At 38.4% G+C, this 22,868-nt stretch overlaps 1 protein-coding gene across 1 annotated transcript; it reads right to left on the bottom strand.

Annotated features, from left to right (window-relative positions):
* Window positions 1-577: 577 nt before the first annotated feature.
* LOC131299869 (uncharacterized) lies at window positions 578-21,885 on the bottom strand. The gene is made up of 19 exons (XM_058325443.1): window positions 21,052-21,885; window positions 17,513-17,589; window positions 17,193-17,361; window positions 16,684-16,772; window positions 16,435-16,599; window positions 16,224-16,301; window positions 15,036-15,139; window positions 14,191-14,273; window positions 13,925-14,038; window positions 9,946-10,048; window positions 9,380-9,672; window positions 8,913-9,006; window positions 6,484-6,588; window positions 4,914-4,981; window positions 4,738-4,811; window positions 3,105-3,896; window positions 1,963-2,221; window positions 1,433-1,556; window positions 578-923 (listed from the first exon to the last, which is right to left on the bottom strand). Exons 1-19 carry the CDS (start codon window positions 21,632-21,634, stop codon window positions 830-832), a joined length of 3,468 nt encoding a protein of 1,155 aa, XP_058181426.1. The 5' UTR covers window positions 21,635-21,885; the 3' UTR covers window positions 578-829.
* Window positions 21,886-22,868: the final 983 nt, after the last annotated feature.

The raw sequence follows: 22,868 nt of genomic DNA, 5'->3' as shown, positions 1-22,868 counted from the left end.
GGCTAAACATACTTTTTTACTGCTAAGAATATGCAATGAGACCTTAGCTATGGCCCCAATCCAATAGCAGTGGGGCTAGAGGCAATGTTTGGTGACAACTATGTTAAAGTAGCATATCTAAAAAAAAGAAAAAGAAGTAGCACATCTATGTTCTATTTTTTTTCACCAAACTAGGTTGAATCCAATTGAACCACTTAAACATCCATTTGAAGCACTTGACCACTTATTGTGGTGACCATCTCCTACTTCCTTCAGATGGTAAACATTTCATGCTTTTTTTTCTGGTGCACCCGGAAAAAAAAAAGGGTAAACATTTCATACGCCTCCCAACAAGTAATGATTTGGCTACCGCACTGTTTTTAGCCTGGTTGCAAGAAGTGGAACGTTTACGCTTGCTTAGTGTGTACAATACAGCAACAGAGCAAACAAAGGCATGTTTATCCTCCACATAAATCCCTGCACAGTTTTGCGCAGTCACGGCTGAAGCAAGCATATCCCAGTAACTATGAAAACCCAGTAGCAGAACTTTTAAACATGACCGGCTGCAAATATTCGGATGGAGATAACTCAGCTGACAGATAAAATCCGAGTAACTTTTGTTAGCTTGAATTGCATTACTCTTGCACATATAAGCCGATAGCAATTACATAAGAGTTCCTTTCAAGAGCAATATGTCGTTAAAGCAATTTATAACCATTTACAACTCACCTGCTCTGCATGTTTCTCACACGGCATGGAGTAACAAAATGAAATTTCAATTACTGAGGAACTGATGATATTTACACTGGTATACATTCATGTTATTGCCCATGGAATTATTGAGATACCCCTATTTTGGTCTATTGTCAGTCTTGAGAAAGCGGACATATTCCTGCTGCAACATCTCCCCTCCATTAACAGGATCAAAACTGCACCTGTAGAAACTGATAACGAGAGGAAACCAAAGAGCAAAGTGATGAGAAAGTGAAAAGGTCCAATCTGAATAAAAAAAAACTTTTGAGAAGCTAAATTTATATTCTTGTCTAACATTGTAAGTACTCAATAATATCCTTGTCCTTCTAGAGCACATAGTGATGTACTAGAGAAATATTATTTCCTACAATGGGTAAGAAGTAGATCCACCGAAGGTAAAACTTTGAATTATGGCTGGCCAGAATGAAGGGAGGGTTCTCTTGTTTGGTGGAGAGGAGAAGGAAATGGGGAAGCGGCCAGCCAGTTTTCATTTCAGAAACGGGCAGAGGAGCAGCGGGACGAGAGAATCCAACTTTGTCAAAGTTTGAAATTACACTTTTGGCCCCTTCCTAGTTGCTACAACTAACCAACTTTGCATGAAACGAGGGCAAGATGGTAATATAATAAACCCCGTCCCTTCCCTCTTCAGCATAATTTGCAAAAGAAAGGAAAAGAGAAGAAAATTTCATATGAATCATACCTCCCATCCATGCCAGCAATAATGACAGTGTTCTGAGATCCAAATGCTGCACTGAACTCGGTGTATTCTGGTAAACGAAACTGAGCAAATGACCATTCTGAGCTAAAATACTTTGGTAAAATACCTGAAAGAACTCAGAAACGTGAGAGTTTGGAGGAGAAAACAAAACAAAACCTCAAGTACGAATCATTTTTATAACCCCTGGTACTGGCAAATGAACAAAACTTGGACAAACCTACAAGCAATTGTCTAGTACAGTAGTACCATGTTAAATATAGACTGTTTAAAAGCAGTTAAAGTAATAAAAATCAAGGACCAGAAGATGATTGTGATTTGGAAAAGCAGTCTTAAAGTTCTATTTGGGTTGTTCTTTTCTTGGCCTTGCATAGAAAAAGAAACAGTGACCATGTCAAAAACAAATAAAAATGATTTACTATAAACTGCCTTGGTAGGCATGTATTGAACCCTTATGCAGACAATTAGAACGTATCAATCTTTTGATAATCAATCCAAGCATTGAGATTTGAAACCTTTCATAAAAGACAATGTTGATCCAGGGTTGTCACTAGTACTAGGAGGAATCAGAGCATCAAGGGAAGATGATGAATTCTGGTAGAACATTGCCAGACTTTCAGAAGCACTGGAAGAAATTGATGAGTCCTCCCCGATGACCCGAACTCTGAGGCTGAATAAATGAACAGTACCCTTATCACTTGACACTGCCAACCACTGGACGTTAGGGGAGAGACAAATACTATAAATATCTGCTCTGTCCAATCCTCTGCGTACCTATTAATAAACAAATATCATTTCAGTAACCGGGCCCATAGGCAAATGCAAAAGAAAGGAAAATTTTGACGGAGGTTGTGTTAGCTCTTAAGTTTAAAATCCAGCCCAGAAGCCAAAAACTAACAAATAAGGGGAAATGGTATTCTGACTCGCCACGAAATAAGGTCAGAGGATATATGAAATGCTATTGTATGTGGCGATAGAGCATGATACAGGGCACTCCCTTTTATGTCTTTTAGCTTCACATTGCACAAACACATTTCCCTACATAAACAGATCAGAGGATACATGTAGTTCTATTATAGATGGCGCAAAGGGAACCATGCAGGGAAGGGTTACAAGCCTCTGTAGATTTCTCAATTGACTAAGGTCATGATAATGCAAAGTTAAATGCAAGACCAAATTTTATTTAATGGAGCAACAGATGATACATGCATTAATTATTCTTAAATGGACATGATTCCTACTCCTTCAGCTAGGTAGTGACTGGTCTTTTGGAAAAGGCCGAATTCTCTAGGCGACAGTGCACTTGCATCTTGTGAGTCTTAATTTTGCAATTCATCTTTATGCAGGGATAGATTTCTGCGAGATGCATAAAGACATGATTACAAAATTTTCTCCATTTTTGTGGTCGCTTTACCGTAGGAAACACGTTTCAAACTGATTTTAATCAAGATGGTGGTCTCTGACTAGAATCATAGAAGGGTTTAGCACAAATGAAAAGAAGGAATTTCAATTACCCTTTAATTGTTCCATTCCACCTATACTGTTGGAATCATATAGACCCAGTAACTACCTTAACAGCAATTAAAAGCTCTACATAATAAGGCTATGGAAAAGGACAAAAATGAAAAAACAAATACAAGATCATTCAGTAAAGTACCTCTTGTAACCGAGTCCCATCCATTGTGTTGAAAATTCTTATCAAAGTGCCTTTTGTGCTAGCAGTTGCAAGAAGAAGCCCATCCATTGTTAGGTTTAAGCATGCTATTTGGGAATCATGAGCATTTATTAACTTGGTCATATTCAGACCAAAATGTTCAATTCGAACCTGCCCTCGCCGAAGACCCGGGCAAGCCAAGACAGACGTATTCAAACTATGTGAAAGGCAACAAAGTCCCCTGGGATTTGCTAGAGTTTCTATCTGATGAAGAAGCTTCAAATCTGTAAAGTTGTAAACATATATCTTGTGCTCAAGAACAACCACGATCCGGTCCCGTCTTAGTTTCACTGCACGAACCTCAGACCTAAATGAAAATTCACTGATGCAACGGCACTGATGATCATCCCAAATAATAACTTTATTAGGAGGATATTGGGAATTGGATTTACCACCAACAAGTGCTAAAATGTTAGACCGAAACAACATCTCAACAATTCCAAATCCTCCGCTTTTCAGATCACGTCTGAAAGTTTCTTTGAAAGGATCACAGTTATAGATACGAAAACCGCGGCTCGTTCCAGCGGCAAAGCAACTATAGTCTTGATTCCATGATACAGAAAGCAATCCTGTTTCATCACTGTCACTGAACTCTGGTTCTAGCTGGCTAAAAGGATCATAAACCCCAGAATCAAACATACCAAGCCTAGTTGGTGGAAGTATCCCACTAGAAGTTGAAACAATCGAACTCATGGGGTTGAGGGAATAGTCATAAGCATGTGAATGAATCAAAACCTGCCAAAATACACGTCATACGAAGCCAGAACAACATAAGTAAGAACCCTATACAATGCTTGAGAAGTTCAAAACTGTATGATAAAACAAAGAAAGCAAGCGATAAGACAATCAACTCAATAATTTACGATTGTGTTTAGATGCTGCCAGCAGAAAATTTATCAATTGAAAACACCCAGTGCAAAATCTATGGTTAGTAACATACAATGCCAAGTTCTTCATTCAGGTGTGGAATCTAAAGATTGACAGACGCGTGACAGAACTGTAACATCTACATCTATAATCTGCATTTTCAAGCCCTCGCACATTGATATTATTTATTACATTTAACACATTGCTCCGATTTACTCGCAAAGGTACCTCATTTTGCTCTCTGTCTTCTCTATATCTCTATATTCAAGGCTGCCACATACCCTTTTCCCAATATGTTATACCCTGGACCCAACTATTGCCAAAGCCAGCACGTCACTCAGCTTACAATACACAAGTTTTTGTGCAATTCCATAATCCTTTCTTTTCAAAACCCGCTTCATGAAGAATTTTTGGTTTACAGAATAAGAAATAAGATGTTGCTCAGGAAGCTAGACTCTAGCAAGATGGGACTGTTTTGTGACTTGGTTGAGTACGGACTATAGGCTGTGAGATAAAAACGTCATTGAGGATATTTAATGCATGGAAATTGCAGCTATAACATACGATACTTGGATTCGAAAGAAAATTTTCTCTTGACCTTTCATTTTGACCTTTTGCTCCAAGCTTGAGGAAGCCCGAAGTTTACTCACATCTGCAAACCTCCGTCGGAATTGGTTTGCTTGCTCAACTACATATATTTTCCTACAACCAACTGAGTTTGAAGAAACCCACTTTCTCCTCTAGTTCGCCAACCAAACATCACACACCACCTTTGACCCTGTCCTGACCAGACATTATGGGACTGTCAATAGATAGTACCTGTTCATCAATATTGTTGTATCTCCTGTCCCTCTAGTTTAAGTGAGCCTTAGATAAGTTGCTCACCTCCAATTATGTTAATGAAATAATCAATTACGAAGGTGCAAACCCGTACAATAGTGTGCAATTCTTCCCTAGCAATTCGTTTCATTAGACACACGTAGAGAACCATAGAAGCTCTTGGTATCTCACAATGAGATGATTGACCTCAAATTACTATCATTATCTAGTGGATACTGAAATCAGCAATAACTCAATCACTGGCCTCTCACATCCTTTTCACAAAACTTCAGTGTCCCTATCTCTCCTAGACCGTTATTCTCAAAGAAAGCTTCTTCACATCCCTTGTGTATATGAGTACACGGATGGAAGTCCAAGATGCAATAAGTCAAGTTAAAAGTACATAAGCAGATAATAGTCAATTGCAGCTTTGTTTCTTGCTAACGTGAAGGGGCGGAGGCGGACACCAGGACTGCCCCCAGAAATTCTGATAAGTCTTCATTATCGCTACATATTTTTCTGTATAGACACCAGATTTTAGCCTCCAAAAACCTACTAACTTTACTCTAGTCTCTTCAAAGTTGTAAATGATTCTACCACAGTCCCTCCAAAATATAAATAACTTGGCCTTGGGCTCCCTCTTTGCGAAATTCTACATCTGCCACGGGTACCAAGTAAAAAACCTAGTTCCTTTGCCCATTTATCTATTTAGTCTATCCTATGTGACAAAAACTGAACTGCTATTATTTAGAAAATGGAAGGCGATCTTGGTTCTCTCTATCCTCCAAATCCTTCAGTACGACCCTCCGCTCCTGCTCGCACTCTCAATCCTCGCAAATTTAAGTATACTTAGAATATTTTGAAAGATGCTTTCAAGCTCGCGCACAAGAATGCGCATTATGTGACTTAGGTCCCAACTCCAACAGAGTAAAAGTGGCCAATTCAGTCAATCAAAGTCTCAAAAACGCCAAACGACAAGAAGAATCTCCTTGTGTTCACGAGAGATAAAATCAATCAACCGCTTAAATTAGAGTGACATGAAAATCAGATACACAAAGACATACAGATCTGGAAATCAGCGACATGAAAATCAATCTCTTACAGATTAGTGAAGGTTAAGCCTCCGGATTCCCCAAACTGCCAGTCGTTGAGCATGGACGGCAACGGCGACGTATCGGCCCGATCAGAATTGTGCATTGTGAGTCGTGGATTCTTCGTTGATAAAAGTTTACCGCATTGAAAATCAGAAGATAAGCGAGAGTATGCGAATAATCATAGGAATTCTGAATTTAGTGAGTGACGAAGACGAAGACGAAGCTTTTGAGTTGAGTTGAGAAGATCTTTTTTCCGAGTCTGAGATGACGAGTTGACAACTACTGGTTCGCGCAATTTTTCTAAATTCACACTCGAAGCCTTCATGTTTTTCTAACTGCAGAAGACTACCCCAAGAGTTTCTAAAATCACATCAATACATATATAAGGGGCCCGGGCTGACTAGTCACTTTGTAAAGGATCCGGATCCTCTCTAGTCCATGTTTTTGGACAGGAGGAGACCGCTCATTAGTAGATTTAATGGTTCGGATGTATTTTTAAATTTTGAACTCTTACTAATCAAAGTTTAAAAATATGTCCGAACCATTGCTTGATTGCAGCAAATGGACAGTCACGATCACGATTGTCTCCTTCAGTCCAAAACATGAACCGGAAGGTAACCGGATCCATTTGGAAACTTGTTTTCAACCTTTATTCAATTTAATATATGTATAAGTTAAACAGGTCTCAGTACAAGTTTTAATTCACGAGCAAAATTCAAGTAGCTCAAACTACATAACTTTATTGATTCATTGTCTCAACTTTATTTGACAAATATGAGGAGGAGCTTGAAAATCTTGCCTTTACCCAGAGATCTTGTCAAAGTAATATAGAAATTTTGAGATGTGTTAATTGCACTCCCGCTCTCAAGTTTAATTGCACTCTCAAGTTTTAATTGCACTCCCGCTCTCAATTCTCGCTCTCACAGTTCTTAGTAGTTTGAGATGTGTTTCAAATACACTTTCACGCTCGCGTTCACGCTCCTCCTCGAGCAAGCAAATTATGTCACTTTTAGATCCGTGAGGTCCAAGACACTTTGGAAGCCAACTTCTTGCAGTCACAGTTTGACGGGTTTCAACAAAATTAAACATATATTTTACACAGAAGGATCGTTAACTTGAGAACACAAAAAGTGACTGTATGAAAATTCAAATGCAGAGATGAAAATTCAAATGCAGAGATGTAAATTCTTATTCAAATGCCTGAGTGCCTCTTGAAGTATTGTCTTTTAATCCACATAGGAGCAATTCATGAACAATGACCCAAATGGCACAATGCAGTGCAAATCGCAAACTAAGCGACGAATTTGAGATCCATCTCGCACGATGCACCTAGTAATCGAAACTCTCGCTTAGTGTGTAGAGAGCTATATCCTCGATTTCTGAAGAGAGGCTAAATAAGGCGTGCATCAAAACCATGTCACGATGCTGAAACAGATAGCGTTTGTTGTCGTTGCGCAAGTCACAAACTGACGCGTACAATGAGCAGCGGATCCGTGTATAGACTAGACTGTCTCATCCTCGCTCCCGTAGAGAGGTTGATATCAGCGAGCCAATCTCACGACACTAGGCTAGAGACCAACAGCACTCGTCGTTGCACGAAATCGCAATATCTGTCCACACAAAAACACGGCTTGCATCGAACTCTTCGAAATTAAGAGGACCGCATTGCGACCATTTTAATAAAACAGATGAGATGTGGAACCAAGTATGGAATTTCAACTTGAGATTCAGATTAAGGAAGAAGACACAGCGATGCCTCGATTGAAAGTACAACACCACTATGCATCAATTTTCCAATTTCCCAAAAGCCATGAGGAAACAATGGGACCACAAGAAAACAGCATCTGGTGAGTTTTTCGAAAAACATGTGCTTGAAAAATAAGTACTTACATCATGCATGACTAAGCAGACATTTTCCCATTTCCCAAACAAAATGAAGAAGAAATGGGACCACCTCAAGAAACCTGCATGCATTGATTTCTCCAGCAAGTAAATAAAAATCCAGATACAACCTGCACTGGAATGCACTGAACTTGGAAACTAGATTTACCCACGAGGGATTGGTTCAGTGGTGGAAATTCGGATTTGGTCGGACAATGCCCAGGTTCGAGTCCTCGTAGCCCTTTATTGAAGCTAAACATACTTCTAACACCACCCACGCGTGGTGGCCAACCTTAGCTTCGGTCACGACATAAGTGCAGTGGGGGGCTACTGAAGCAAATGCTTATAAAAATACTGTAGTAGGAGTATATGCAAAAAGAACGCATTGGAGAGATGCAGATGAAAAGAAAATGAATCAAAGTGTACTAGCTTTCTCGATGGACCAAAAGGGGCTTAAATTTTAACCTTAAAGTCCACAAGAACTCGTACTTTCTCCATGCAACTAGTCATTAAAGTAGACGTGAACTCGTACTTTCTCCGTGCAACTAGTGATTAAAGTATGCGACTAATTGCTAGTCTCAAATCCAGTATTCAGATTCAGATTGGCCTTGAAATAATATGATTACTGCTGTGATGTTTCACGGTTACCTTATTTTTAATGAACTTCCCACTTTTTAAGGCCACGAATAGCATTAATGGAGGCACGTGGTGTGAATCACAATTTACATCGTACATAGTAATAAGTATAATAAGTGGATCAAAACCTAAACTTGTTCCGAGTATACCAAACCATGTAGTTTCCAAACAAAAAGAGTAGGGCATTGTTTAGAAGCACACCTCAGATAAAGGAAAGAGCAAACACAAGTCTCAAGACTCTAAATAAACCTTCGACGTTCAAAGAAACTATATGCATATTGCAAAGAAGCCTGAAGGGGAATTCCACCTTTCTTGAAAAGTTAGAAGAAAAAAGAAAAAGAAGAAAGGAAGCAAGGAGACTAGGTTTTAGCAGATGGGATCAAGAACATGGTGGATCTAATTCGAACTTACCAGAGGGAGATCGAGCCTGTGAACAAGCTAGCTAGCAAGGTACCTGATAATAGGATTCCCTAATAACAACGTAAAATCCACCACAGACAGAAGTTTGATGCGGTAATGAGCTAGCCTTACAGCATGTAAACCATCATCTGCATCGTTACACATACATAAGCCCGAAACAAGGTTGAATAAGAATAAGATGCTCATGATCTTACAGATCGAGTTCAGGTGTTTAAAAGCCATTCAGTTAAATATGAAGAGTTTGCCCTTTATAGAAGATATTTATTAGCATGCACGATGGGAGATGCAAGCAGCAAAGCGAGGAAACCTTATCTTACAGCACGATTGAGATTATGATTTATGAGCATTCATGAGCCTGCTGAAGTTACATAAAAGAAGAAGATGACAACAGAAAAGATGATGTTTACAAGTAAAAGTCTCCGGTAGGCATGAAAGGGGAATAAAGGCAACAGAAAGAGGGAGCTCCCTTCAGTCCAAGCACAGAGGGAGAGGAATGAAAACTATCTCCCGCATCATTCACACAATCACAGTAGCAAACCAAACGAGTTCCCTTTCTACTGAGTGGTTGAATGAATGAGTCGGCAGCTAGTTCAGACCCCTTATCTCTTCCACGAGTGGGCCGAAGAAAGCTCCCTCCAACCATTCCTCGGGAGCTTCTTTCCACCGGATTCGTGCAATTCATCTCACATCCACATATGGAAAGTAAGTGAAAATCTATTTCTAACGTTTGCAAACGTACAGCAAAAGGTGAGGCATTATTTACTTCTTCAATAAAACCCATAGTGAGTTTTCCACTATGTAGAGCACTCAGAATAAAGCACTAGAGTACCATGAAACTTGAACACAAGCAGAATGAGGTAATTTTCTTGGTTGATTAGGGAAGAATATCAAAACCAACTTCATGATTGAAAAATTTGGAACTCTTGAAAAAATCATTTGAAGAAAATTGTGATAGGGAATACTTCTCATGAAATGGTACCAAAAGTAGCTTCTACCATGAAAATTATACAAAGTGGTACTGCAGACTATTGCCATATCACTCTTTGATGATCAATGGATCAAACTACCATGACGCGCTTAGTGATTGTGCGTAAAGGAGATCGGTAAAACGGAAATGACAACCGGAGAGCACATTTTTGGAGATCCCCCTTTCGGGGTAAAGTTCAAGTGCTAGCCATGTGACAAAGAAATAGTTTCAGATCAAACAAAGGAACAGAACTGAGAAATGATGAAACCAAACTAATCGGCCTATTCTTTAGGCCAAATCTTGACGACGGAAAATTTCAAACCTGGTAAATGTACCCGACATGAAATACCGTCAAAGCTTCGTTTCCATCAAACCCTAACCCTAGTTATAGGTTTTGACAATAAAGCAATGAAGTACCCATTTCCCATTTTCATCTCAAATTATTTCAAACCAGAAGACCTAAGGGAGAACAGATCATATCTAGGCATGCACATTATATACACACACGCCTAGATTTCTTATTCTTCCGATTTAGATTTAGATTTCTATAAAAAAACAACCCCAATTCTCCAAAAAGATTGCTAATTTTCTAGTCAACTTGTACTGAAAACATGAGACAAAAGAGGCAAGGAAAACTTAAACTGCTGATAATTAATGGGCGTGCCTTCAAAAGTGAAACCCTGAATCTCCATGCGTGCTCCGCATAAATTTCAATATGAATTCACTGCAGAGAGAGAGAGAGAGAGAGAGAGAGAGAGAGAGGAAAACCAGGGTGAGAACAAATGATAGGGTAAAGAACTTGTTTATTGCCCCAGGTTTTATATCGGTGGGTTGATTAGTTTGTTCTCCGCAATCCACACAATTAATTAGGGTTCGCTTCTTGGGATCGAACAAGCAAAAAAGTACTAATCTTTTACAAATTCTTTATTTGACCGGATCAGAAATGAAATTAGTCAAGACACACGTGAGCTAATGAAATTAGTCAAGATACGAGTGAACTAATTTGAACAACACCATAAAAAGAACTTATTTATTTCAGCAGGGGTTGTAAGGAAACATGGGAAATAGACTCAAATAGTAGCCGCGAGAATTACGGAGAGGAAATTTTGTGTTTAAATAATGGGGGGAAGATGAAGGGTCCCTTTCGTGATGAGAGTCAGAGACAGGGACGGAAGCAGAATCCTCGGCAAATCTTAAACGTTGACAAAGATGGGGCAAACACCTGCTATTGGTAGGGGGTACCGTCAAGCGGGGTACATACGGTGTACACACGTTGCGTGTGGAGTTTACTACGAATTTCACGTAAATAATCGGATCCGTTGGTCAATTTTAAATTATTTTTTCAAATAATCCCGTTAAAAATCAACTTAATTAAATATGTGTAAGTACTTGACTCAATTTTATCACAAATATATTATAGGATTATGTTATAAGCCTAGCATTACTCCCTGTGTGGGAGATAAGTCTTGGCTCCAAATTTATTAGCTGCATCAAGAAATACAAGAAAACTCGGAATATGGATAAAGCCGGATTGCCATATCTGGATATAACTATGTTCGTTTTGGGACTTTATACTCAAATTTTTTTCTATGCGCACAGTTTTAAATAAATTTTAACGCTCATTTATCTATTAATCTCTCTCCATTTATTATCCAAAAAAACTATCTCAAAACCCAAACCGAACATGGTCAATGAAGAAATTTCCACACAGAGAAAACACAATCTTGTAGTATGAGAGAGAAAAAACACTTTCTTTTTCATCTCTCTAAAACCCTTACGGAACTAAGTTGCGTTTCGGTCTTGCCTCGAACAAGCTCTCTAGCTCAAAGGACGGCTATTCATTTCTGTTTCAAGATTACACACTATGTAAAAGAGAATGAGTTATATCCGGATGAGGCGCCATTTGTGGACCCTGTCGTGTGTTTATTGAGGTAATCTGAACTGTTCATCTTTTATAGCTCGCAAAATAGTGTATCCATGCAAAAAAATCAATTTTACCGGACATTCATAGGTATATCAAAAATTGAATTTTGGTTTATAAAATGGACGGCATGAATTCTATTAATAGTTTTTAAGTTAAAACATGAATGACCATCCGTTTTATAAACCAAAATTTAATTTTTGACATACCTATGAATGTCCAATAAAGCTTATTTTTATCGTGCATATATTATTTTGCGAGCGCTACAAAATGAACGGTTCAGATTACCTCGATGAACACACGGTGGGACTAGGCAGAAACCCGATGATTTCCCCCTCATCCAGAAATAATATTTTTTCTCTAAAAGGGAAAACCCGTGCCGTGATAATGACAAGAAGAAACACCTCGATGAACATGTGGTGCAATGCAATGGGAGGAGAGAGAGTGATATTTTGAAACATTATCAATTGGAGTAATTACGTTGAATTTTTTTTTATTTTTTATTTTATGTTTTGCAGACAATCTTGACCCCTCTATAGACTATAGTATGTAGTGAAATAGTTCCATATCGCCCACTAACTACATGCTCTCTCCGTCCCAAATTTCAGCCTGTAAGTTAGGATTCTAACTCTGCCACCTTACAAGGATAGCTTGTGCCGCCTTTTTTTTTTTTTTTTTGATAACTATGATTCAGGGCCAATTTACGCGCATTTCGACTAATTATGGAGACCAATGTAGCTTGTAAGGGTGAGCATGGTTTGGATTTTGTTTGGCTTTATAGTAAACCAATGGGCGCAGAAAATGCCACGAGTACATACTTTATTGCCACGACCAATGGAACTAAATTTACACTCTTGCCCTCTTAACGCTGGAAAAAATTATCCAACTCCCTTGTTCTCTCTTCAAATTTATAAATTTATAAATCGAACCAAATTTTTTTGGTCGATGTTAGTGTGGTTTGGTTCTCCAAATTAGTTCAAATTTATAAATTTGGAGAACCAAACCAACCCACAAAAGACATAGAACCAAACCATTAAAATACGGTTTGATTTTGATTTTAAACCACGGTTTGCTTTGAACTAAGCTATCATCTTCAAAAAAATATTCAAAGTACTTAAAATTGTGAAGATAAATTAAAAGAAAACTTATATTAAATCCAATTTTAATCAAATTACCAAAACACATTAACATCGACCTACTAATAAAGAGTATAATACCAACAGTTGCCTCAAGTCTTAAACTAATAAAATGAAATACTGAAAATTAGAAATGGGTTTGATATATAGTAGAAGTTTAGTCTAAATTATCTGGCAGGGAATGAAAACTAAATATTGTGGTGGATTTAATAGGATTAATAAATTAGAAAAGTACTTTACTAAGGCTCCCATATTTATTTGGTGAATCATAATAAAATTATATGTGTGTGTATATATATATATATATATATATATATATATATATATACTATACTATACTATACTATATTATACTATACGGTTCGGATCGGATCGGTGTAGAATCATAACCGTGAACGTGAATCAATAAACCAAACCATATAATGCAGTTTCTAAAAACCAAACTACTAAAAAATCAAACCAAACCTTTCGATTTGAACTGGATTGGCGGTTTGACGAATTTTTTGCTCACCTCTAATAGCTTGTCGAGTCAAAAGCTTCACTTATATAAAGCCATTATATAGTCAACAAATAAATATGTCAATTAAGCCATGTGGCTCATGGAGCTGATAAAGGGCGAAAATTTCACTTTCTTTGAAAAGACTTATTGACATTAAAAATGTCAAATGACAGCTAAGGTAGAACATTTCAATGGGACCATGGGTAGCTGTGAAATTTCACCAATTTTTTTCTTTTAATTTCGTTAGTGCTTTGACGAGAAAGCCACTTTAAAAAAACCCAACAAAAATTGCTGTCAAACAATGTTCAAATATTTTATGACCTTGTTTTTGCTGGGAGATTAAGCCATACAAATCATCAGAAAACTAAAGAAATTGGATATTCTCCGGACTAGTATTTTTCTTCTCTTTTTTTTGAGATCCGCAACCACGCCTACGGACTTGTATTGGGGCACGACAATTCAAATCTTATGCCTAGTAGTACATTCAATCATAGCACTAAGGTAAAGCAATAGTGTTGATCACCTTCATGAAAATCAACTGACCTCGAGGCCAAATGTACAATAATTTCCAAGAATACAACATAAGAACGTATTGTCAATCCATCTGCTAATTCTGGTGATACCTTGCAACCAGCAACTTTTCAAGGCAACTCAAGAATGAGACAATGTGTAAAGTCAAAACTAAGACTATGCAAAAAGATGAAAATTTTGGGGAAACAGCAGTTTGATGGGGAAGAAGATACATGGTTTGCGACAACACAGAATTTCAGAACAATTGGAAGAACAAACTTGTTGACCCATCCCCGAATGAACGAAGATCCGCGGGTCTAACCAAGGCCCTGCACAAAGGGCATGTCCTTTCTCTCTCAAACCTTGAAACAAGAATAATTGATGTTAGTCACAAGGGGAACCTGATGGAACAAAGAACACTGGCCGTGACTAAATCAGACACAACAATAACCCAAACACCAAAAAACTTCTGTAACTGAAACTCTTCTTTAAGCTACACTCTCTACAAATTCTGCATTCAACATTGACAGCAACTGAACAATAATACTCCACAGATGATTTCAATTCTACATAAACGTGAAAATATTCCTGTTCATATTTAGATTTAACTTTGACAGGTAAGGAAACAGTAAAGAAGAAGATATCATGAAATTAATACAAGGGCTAAGCTGCTTCACTTCATTATCTAGTTCTTTTTTCCTTTCACCTTTTTCTTTCCCTCATAAAATCCTACAAAAATCCAATCTCCAAACACAGCCTAAAAGTACTTGGTAGAGGATAACATTGCCCTCACAGATCCCATGCCAATGTACATACCCTACGCGTCCGAAGAATGTATAGTCATCAAGAAAACCAACCCCTTACTAGTGTACCCTTTTTCCTTGGGTCAGTGTCCAATCAGACCGTCACTGCCAGTGAATAGCTCTTATGCCCTCTTGGTTATGTATCCTCAATCGTGGACCTAAGAACCATGACTACCTAGTCATTCCACAAGTTCCCCACCTATCTAGATTCTAGATAAGTTACCTTATATATGCAAGCCCTATCCATTTGTACAAAGCTACCAAATTTCATGATGTAAAGTTACAGAATTAAGATGGAAAGCAGCAAAATCAGAAACAGACCATTCAGAAACACAGTCTTCACAGAAAATGTGTTTACAGCGCAGTAGAATTGGAGCATGCATCTTTTCCTGGCAAATTGCGCACAAGTCTCCTGCTGTATTTACCTGCATCAAGTTACTAACAGCTTAAATCACAGGAATAATTTGTCCGCACAAAGGAAGGAGGTTCGTCGCACAACTTCAATAATGCATATAAGTTATACGGAGATTTAGTCACAATATCACGACTGACCCCTTAGCACACAGCTATCATCACAGAAAAATCCTATGAAGCACCCAATCCATTTCAAAAGAACATGCACAAATTTACACTCTAATTTGCTAGAGCTTATCCCACATCGATTAATTTTAACCTCCTTAACCTCCAAAACTAGTATATGAGCATGGCGGCCTCTTCACTAATTGCCAATTGGTTATGAGTTGGATGCTTTGACATGGAATCAGACACAAGCTTTCAGAGGCTTTTGAACAAGACTCTCTTTATTGATTGCCCCATTGTCTGTGTCCTAGTGTACCTCGTTTTGTTATGCTCCCAATAATATAGATCCTTTGTTTACCTCTCCACATGCAACTCGGGGGTTGCATGTGCAGAGGAGGGTTAGAGATTGTCCCACATTGGTTAATTGTGAGCTCCAAAACTAGTGTACGAGCCCTGGCCGCCTCTCCACTCAATGCATCTTGGTTTGGAGATGATTAAACATAATCATTTGTCTGAATTTCCTCTTGCACACAGTTCTCAAAGTAACCAAAAATAAAGTTACAAGGAAAACTAGACAGCTAGCTGGTGTATCTTCCCATTCTGCTGATGTCATTTTCAAGGGTACCAATATAAACGCATAAGAAACGCATTAGACGGTACTATATTCCACCTCACAGCATTTTGGTGTTAGTTGATAAAGGAGTGCACTTCCAATTCAATGTCCTTTCAAATTTTAAGTGTGCATGTGTGGTAATAACTGTCATTTGTGCCCCCAGTTCTAGCGTGTGACAAGGCCCGAGTTCTAGCATGCATTGGTTACAGGGGAAAAAAGGTACTACAGTTAATTTCCTGGTTAACGATTGAATGCACTGCAGACTCTGAGTGGCTATAGGAAAAATCAAACTCATAAAGGATGCCACTGCATATAACTGCCAGCTCCTATGTTCAAGTTGAAAAAATTCTAGAAAGTTCGAAAATCCACCAACATACCTGTTCCAACGTGGCATAAGACCCATAATTGATATCCTTCCGTGATAATGCCTTCAAAGCAGCAAAGAAGGATTGTACCTGAATGGAAAAACCAGAACAAAGTTCAAGACAGCAAACCCAATTTCTGTAGTCTCTTGAAAGTTGGGTTTCCAGATTTACAAAGGGAAATGAGTAAGTCAGGTGCAATAAATAATAACATCAGGAAATGTACCTTCTCAACAACAGAGGTTAGCTTGAATGTTAAGTACAATCCTGTAGTCAGTGATGAAAACAGGCTTCCATACTCTTTATTCAAGAAGAACCGATACCAGACAGGAGTTGGTAACAATGCACGGTACAACAGTAAGGTATACTCAACCAGAGTTAGCATTTGACCCTAAACAAATCCACTATCAGAAAACTCTCCCACAACTCAACAAATTGCATGCCTATAATTGACTGCCGGAAGAATTCAGGTTACCTGCCGACGAAAATTATGGCCTCTGCCATTCCTATAATACATTAGGAGCACACACTTCACAGCCATAGCTGCCTGCCGCATCATTGTGTCTGAAACAAAAGAAACCTCGTGAAGATGAACCAAAGACAACTGCAGCTGAACAAACACAATACACAACACCACACTGGAATAACACTGAAGGAAATGCATCTGAAAATAAATTAAACCTCCGCAAGGAGAAATTCCCAAATGTAAAGAAACAAGTGAAAAGATGTCAAGCCAGAAAAACAACAGTAAAAAGAAATTCTAATGAGCATGGAATATAACATTGACTAAAAAATCCAGGCATCCACACAAATACATAAATACTTAACTACAGTATTCCTGAGGAAACATATTCCCTTCAATTTTATATTGCCAAGCATACATGCAACACTCACATGAAGGTAGCAGGAGACAAAAGCCAGTACCATGAGTTGGTAAAACCGCAACAGTAAGTAAATAGCTAAAAGAGGGATCCAAACTCATACCATTTACAAGGATGACAAATATAGCATGCCAGAAAGGTGGTACTGCTTTAGGAGGAACCATGATTAATGGATATAAAAGATCATCATTCCGATACCACCAGTAAACACCAATCACTTGAAGCATAAAAACTGTGGAGATGCCAATAAGAACAGTTATCTTTCTCTCACCCTGCAGAAACCATTAATTAATAAGCTGAGATGCCATTCTCACCCAAACACGCATTTTCATTTTCTTGCCTTTCAAAAAAAACACATGCATTTTCTTGCTGGATAGAATCGAAGTTCATTGTTCCTGCAATATTCGGAGACAGAAGACACACCTTTAGGGCTGTTTGCTTTCGAAGAATATCATTTGATTTGAACATTACAGCAGTTATCCATAATGTGCCAAAGAAACCTGCAAGTCCTCAAGTAAAAGAGAGAATCACCAATGGAAAAAGAATAGGATAAAAAAGAACATTTAATTGAAAGCAAGCCCATACAAGAGAAGTAAAGTATGGCCTATATGCAAAACTTTTCACCACAAATCACAATCTTATCTACTGGAGAAAAAAAGATTATAACATGCAAATGCGAGACAGTATACCAAAAAATAACGTCACTCTATACCAAATCAAAGGATCAATAAGGGTAACATTCATAAATAATTGAACATAATAATTCCTACTGCATATAGCAATGGATTTTTCGAACACTCAAATCCCCGAACTGTTATCCCGGAGGTTAGCACCTACTCCAGTCTCTCCTTCTAACGTTGAGCTTGGCCCTTTATAAGCATGAAATTCAGGGTGAAAGATCAGTGGCGAACATGTGCAAACCAACAGCTGTGCCAGTCACAACTGTAAAGACAAAGATCAGAGACAAACGTGTCCCTTCACCCATGGAATTTTCCCTTTGCAGGGAAAATAAAGCTGAACATGGATGGAAGTCAAAAAGAAATCCAGAGCCAACTGGTTTTGCAGGTGCTTTCCGAGAGCTCATCAAGGAATCTGGGCTGCTAGTTTTGTCTTTTTGATGAGAGACTCACTGTACTAGTTTTTAGGCAGAACAGTAGGGCAACTTCAGAGGGCTCACCCTTACGATTGAAGAATGAATCAACCAAGTTGCCTGAGTTACAATAGATTCTGAAATAGCAACGTGACTGATCAAGGACGGACTGCCAACTAATCTGCATGGAAGGTGCAAATTGCACCACCGGTCACACTTTGAGTAAGGGAAACAAGACAGGCTAGCCAACATGGGTGTTGATCAAGAATATCACAAGGTAAAACTGCTGACTCCTTTGAGGGAGATTGGAGACATCCTATATGCAGATCTTGCAGGTGTAGCCTTCCAAAGGCCTAAGTGGTTTTCTATTTCCGTCATATTCAAAAAAGAAGATGGCTGAAATCAGAAGAGCACTTGAAAATGAACCATACGAAAGTACTTGTCATTGGTTGGAATTTTTCATCACATACCACCCAAGTTCTGAGTTCTTATGGGCATTACATAAATGTAGAGGTAGCAAATAGGCGGGTTAAAACGGGTCGCGGGTCAAATATGGACGGATCAAATCTGGGTCAAAAGTAAACGGGTTGAAATAGGTCAGGTCAGATATGGGTCGAGCCAAACCCAAACCCTCCCGACCCAACCCGTTTCTCCCCCACCCCCCCCCCCCCACCCTCCACCGTTTTCCCCTTCCTTCTTTTCCTTCTCTTCTGTATTCCGACTCACTCTTCCCCCAGTGTTTTGTAGTAAATTGTAATAATGACTGGAGTGGGTGGTGATTCTTTGAGGCCGGGAGTATATTATTGTAGTGCACCAGCATTCACTGACAAACGAAGTAATTTTGTCTATATTTTCTAGAGTTGATAAATGGACGGGTTTGGACAGGTTCTAGGTTGAATATGGACGGGTTGAATACGGGTCAATAGTAGGCGGGTTGAAATGGATTTGTTGTCCATGTACAGTATCAAACTCCCAAACGGCCGAACCCAATTCGCAGTCTCCGTATTTTTGTTTCTATACCAAATTTGGGTTTCTTTAAATATTTACATATCATTAAAAGTTTAACATTTTAAGCATAACTTTATTTCGTCTTAATTCAAATTTTTTCACATTTGTTAGTTATGCGTCAAATTTTAGTGACTTATTGATTTGTCTCGCCAATAGGAATTGAAAAAGTAGTGATCGAAATTCATAATTTTCTAAAAAAAACACAAGTGTATTTCATACAGTGTCTTTTTTAATTGTTTGTTTTTTTAAAAAAAAAAAATTAAGTTTCGATAAAAATGTAATACTTTTCGATTCCTCCCATTGAGATGAATCAATAAGTCATAATCGAAAAACTAACAAATGCGATTTTTTTTAATAAAAATGAAAAAAAGAAGTTAAACTTGACTTTTTAAGCCAAACCTACCCTCTCTCGGAATACATCATCTTTAATTTAAAAAATAAGTATTTATTTAAAAAATAAGTAATTATTTTGGTTAGCGTAACGAGAAGATTTTGCAGAAAATTTATCAAAAACTTATATGGTTAAGGATTTTACAACTTCTCTTCTTTGATTATTTTTTCTATAAATACAACTCAATTTAGAAAAAACAAGTTTTTTATTTGAACAGGAAATATAGAGAACGAGAGTAGTTTTGGGTCAAACCAAAACCAAAACATATTATTTCAAAAAAAGAAAAAAGAACAAACAAAAACAAACCTTTGGGAAGTGACAAGTCTGTAAGCTCGGCCAAGAACAAGGTATCATTGGGCCGGAGAAGCTTGGCGTGTGATTACGTGGTCACTGGTCAGTGAAGGTGAGTGTGGTTTTTTAATTCTAGCCCATATTGAACCCATTTGTAACCCATCTAAACCCATGTAAATATGGGTTTATATGGGTTGGAAACCCATATAAATCCATAATACGATATGGTCGGGTTGGGTTGGGTTATAAGAGGGCGGTTTAGGATGGGTTAAAAAATATGGGTTGTGATTACCACCTCTACATAAATGCTTTGCTTGTTAGTTACGGTTTCGAACACCAAATCTTAAAGTACTATGCAAACAGGATCAATTGGTGCTGTGAGGGGATATTTCGAATAGTCCACAGCCCCAAACACGACTGGAAAAGTTTTACCATCCCCAATCCTAAGGAAGAAAAAATGGGAAATCTCGCTCATAGCGCAGTGAGGAAGAAATTTCCATCCCTATTTCAGCCCAAGCTCTAGGTAAATTGCAGACCAAGCTGTGCATAAGCGCAAAAAAGAAAGGCAACCAAAGAAGGGGGCACAAACCCTGCACACTCAAGTATGCAGCAAAACTTAAATGCATTGAACCGTGCAAATACAAAACTGAACCAGCTAAGATGATCTTAACCCACAAGCTTAAGTTGGGTTCCAATTTAACTAGTCTAAAGCTCGATGACATCCAACTTTACACAAGCTAAACTTACATGTTACTACCTAGTGTAACCTACATAAGCTTTCCCTGATACACACCAGAGAAAAAGTCTCGCTTCAACATTCATACAAGCAAGCTTTCCCAAATGAAGAGAAACAGGTTTCAATTCAATTTCTTTTATTCAATGGAAATTAGGAATTTCCATTATAGTATCTCCAATTGAAGCCCCTCTGGGATGTAAATATATCTCTTCTCATGGTCCCACCGGACCCAAACATCTCATAAATTAACTGCACGATGCACCCAAAAACAACATCCTTCACAGATTGCATACGATTTCTAACAAACGTTACCATCTAAGCATTACGAGTATTTAACCAACTGCGCATAATCAAGTTCTTGTAATTACAACAAACGATTAAATTACAACAAACAATTACTATTACATAAGATTATAAAGGAAGGTCAAAACCAAATAGATTACTACCTTGCAAGTGCTGACGAATGAAGACCACCAACAACAGCAACGAAAACGGAAGAACCTGTTCAACCCACCTCGCCACCTGCTGTATATCATACCTCTGATACGGCGACGTATCCCTATTCCCATTGTTACTACCCCCACCCGTCCCCTCACCACCGTCTCCGTCCGCGGGCCCGTTCCCGGCCCCACCCGCGGACAACGGAGACGAAACCCTAACCCTGTCTTCATCACCTCCGCTATTCCCACCCTCACCCGCCACGCCGGCAATCGCCGCCTCCTCGCTCTCGTCGAACCCACCGCCGTCGGCCCCGATTATCCTGATCGAGACCTCTCCGCTGTTACTGCTCGACGTCTGAGCTCCGGCGTCGCTCAGACGGCGTCGGAGCGGCGAATGAGAATCGTCGCTGTTGGATAGCAAACCCTCGGTCTCGAGGTGATCTGACCTAGGTCGAAGAATGCCGGAGTATTCTAGAAGAGTCGACACAGGTGCTCGCAAGAAACTTAGCGTTGAAAATTGGAATTGATTCCTTCTTGAATTGGGAGAATTGGTGAGGGTATCGGGATCGACGCTAGTTGATGTCTCCATTTTGAGACCCCTATATGTACAGTCTGTGTATATCTATCTGATATGTATGTGTGTGCGTGTGGAGATATATGTATGTACGAATTTGAAACCCTAACCCTTTGCTGAAGAAAGGAGATGAGAATATGTAGATGAGTGGGGAGAGGGAAGAAGAGAAGTCAGAGGAGTGAGAATGGTGGTGATTTGGGGAAGGTGTATTGATGAGAGAGAGAGAGAGAGAGAGAGAGAGAGGAATTTAAGACAGTGTTTGGAAAGGTCTGAGCAGTTGCCTAATTTTACCGGACAAGGGAATGCCGCTGTGCGCCAATAAACTATGGTGTTGTAGGGCGCATCTTTGTGTCTAATAAAGATTTTATCATCATATCTGAACCGTGCATATTGAAAAGTAGTACATTGGGTGGATCATTTAAGAAAAAAATGGATTGATCAGATATTATTAACCCATTGGTCGAACCCGTTTCGCAACGCTAAATAAGTATTTATTTTTTAAGAAGTCAATTTTAAGCTAAAAAATGATGAATTTATTAAAATATAAAAATATACAATATGGATCTTATTTGAAAGATCTCATTGAAATCTTTAATATGGTGAAAAAAAAAATTTTATTTTTTATTTGCATTATTTTTGAGTTTGAAAATATGAAATAAGTACTTATTTTTTAAAAATGTGTTCTGGAACGGGCTCTAAGCATATAAAAATAGATGGTCAAGATAATTTTGAAAATGTACTGCTATTAGACAAATTTATCTGGATCATGTTGGTGTCGATATCCGATTAACTTGATTTTAAATTTTTACGTAGTGTTCAATAATTTATACAAAATGAACGGTTCAAAATCACAATGACTAAATTTCAAGTGATCAAACCAAGGCACCCTACACCTCATAATGCATTGGCGCACTGCAGGTTTCGTTTCTTCATCGATACAGATGTATTTAGAATTGTTCAATCCACGTAAATTAGAGATAATAAACAGAGATTTATACACATGGAACTATTTCGAACTCATTTGTGTGCACGGGCGGCTGTATCCCTGGCATTTTATTTATAAAAAATCTGCAAAATTCAGGATTGGCGTTTGATTTTCTCTTTATTTTCCGTCACAAGAGTTTTTTTTTTTTTTGTCTTCGTGAGAATAAAGAAACGAAATAGTAAACGGGCCGATTACGCGGAATGGTTGAAGGGTAAAGTGGGAAGAAACAAGAAGAGTAACAGTCTCTGATTAAGAGTCCGTTCC

Source organism: Rhododendron vialii, chromosome 9a (genome assembly GCF_030253575.1).
Source record: "Rhododendron vialii isolate Sample 1 chromosome 9a, ASM3025357v1".
Lineage (NCBI taxonomy): Eukaryota > Viridiplantae > Streptophyta > Magnoliopsida > Ericales > Ericaceae > Rhododendron > Rhododendron vialii.
Note: the sequence above shows the minus strand (reverse complement) of the source record. Positions and strands in the feature narration are given on the sequence as shown.

Bases quoted from the DNA above. Each gene is read 5' to 3' on its own strand.
- LOC131299869 (XM_058325443.1), bottom strand. From the start codon at position 21,634: ATGGAGACATCAACTAGCGTCGATCCCGATACCCTCACCAATTCTCCC. The intron at 15,140-16,223 runs GTATGTTGGTGG...AACTTGATGCAG, and splicing joins CTTATGCCACGTTGGAACAG to GTAAATACAGCAGGAGACTT. The intron at 1,557-1,962 runs GTTTCAAATCTC...GAGTTCTTTCAG, and splicing joins AACATTGTCTTTTATGAAAG to GTATTTTACCAAAGTATTTT.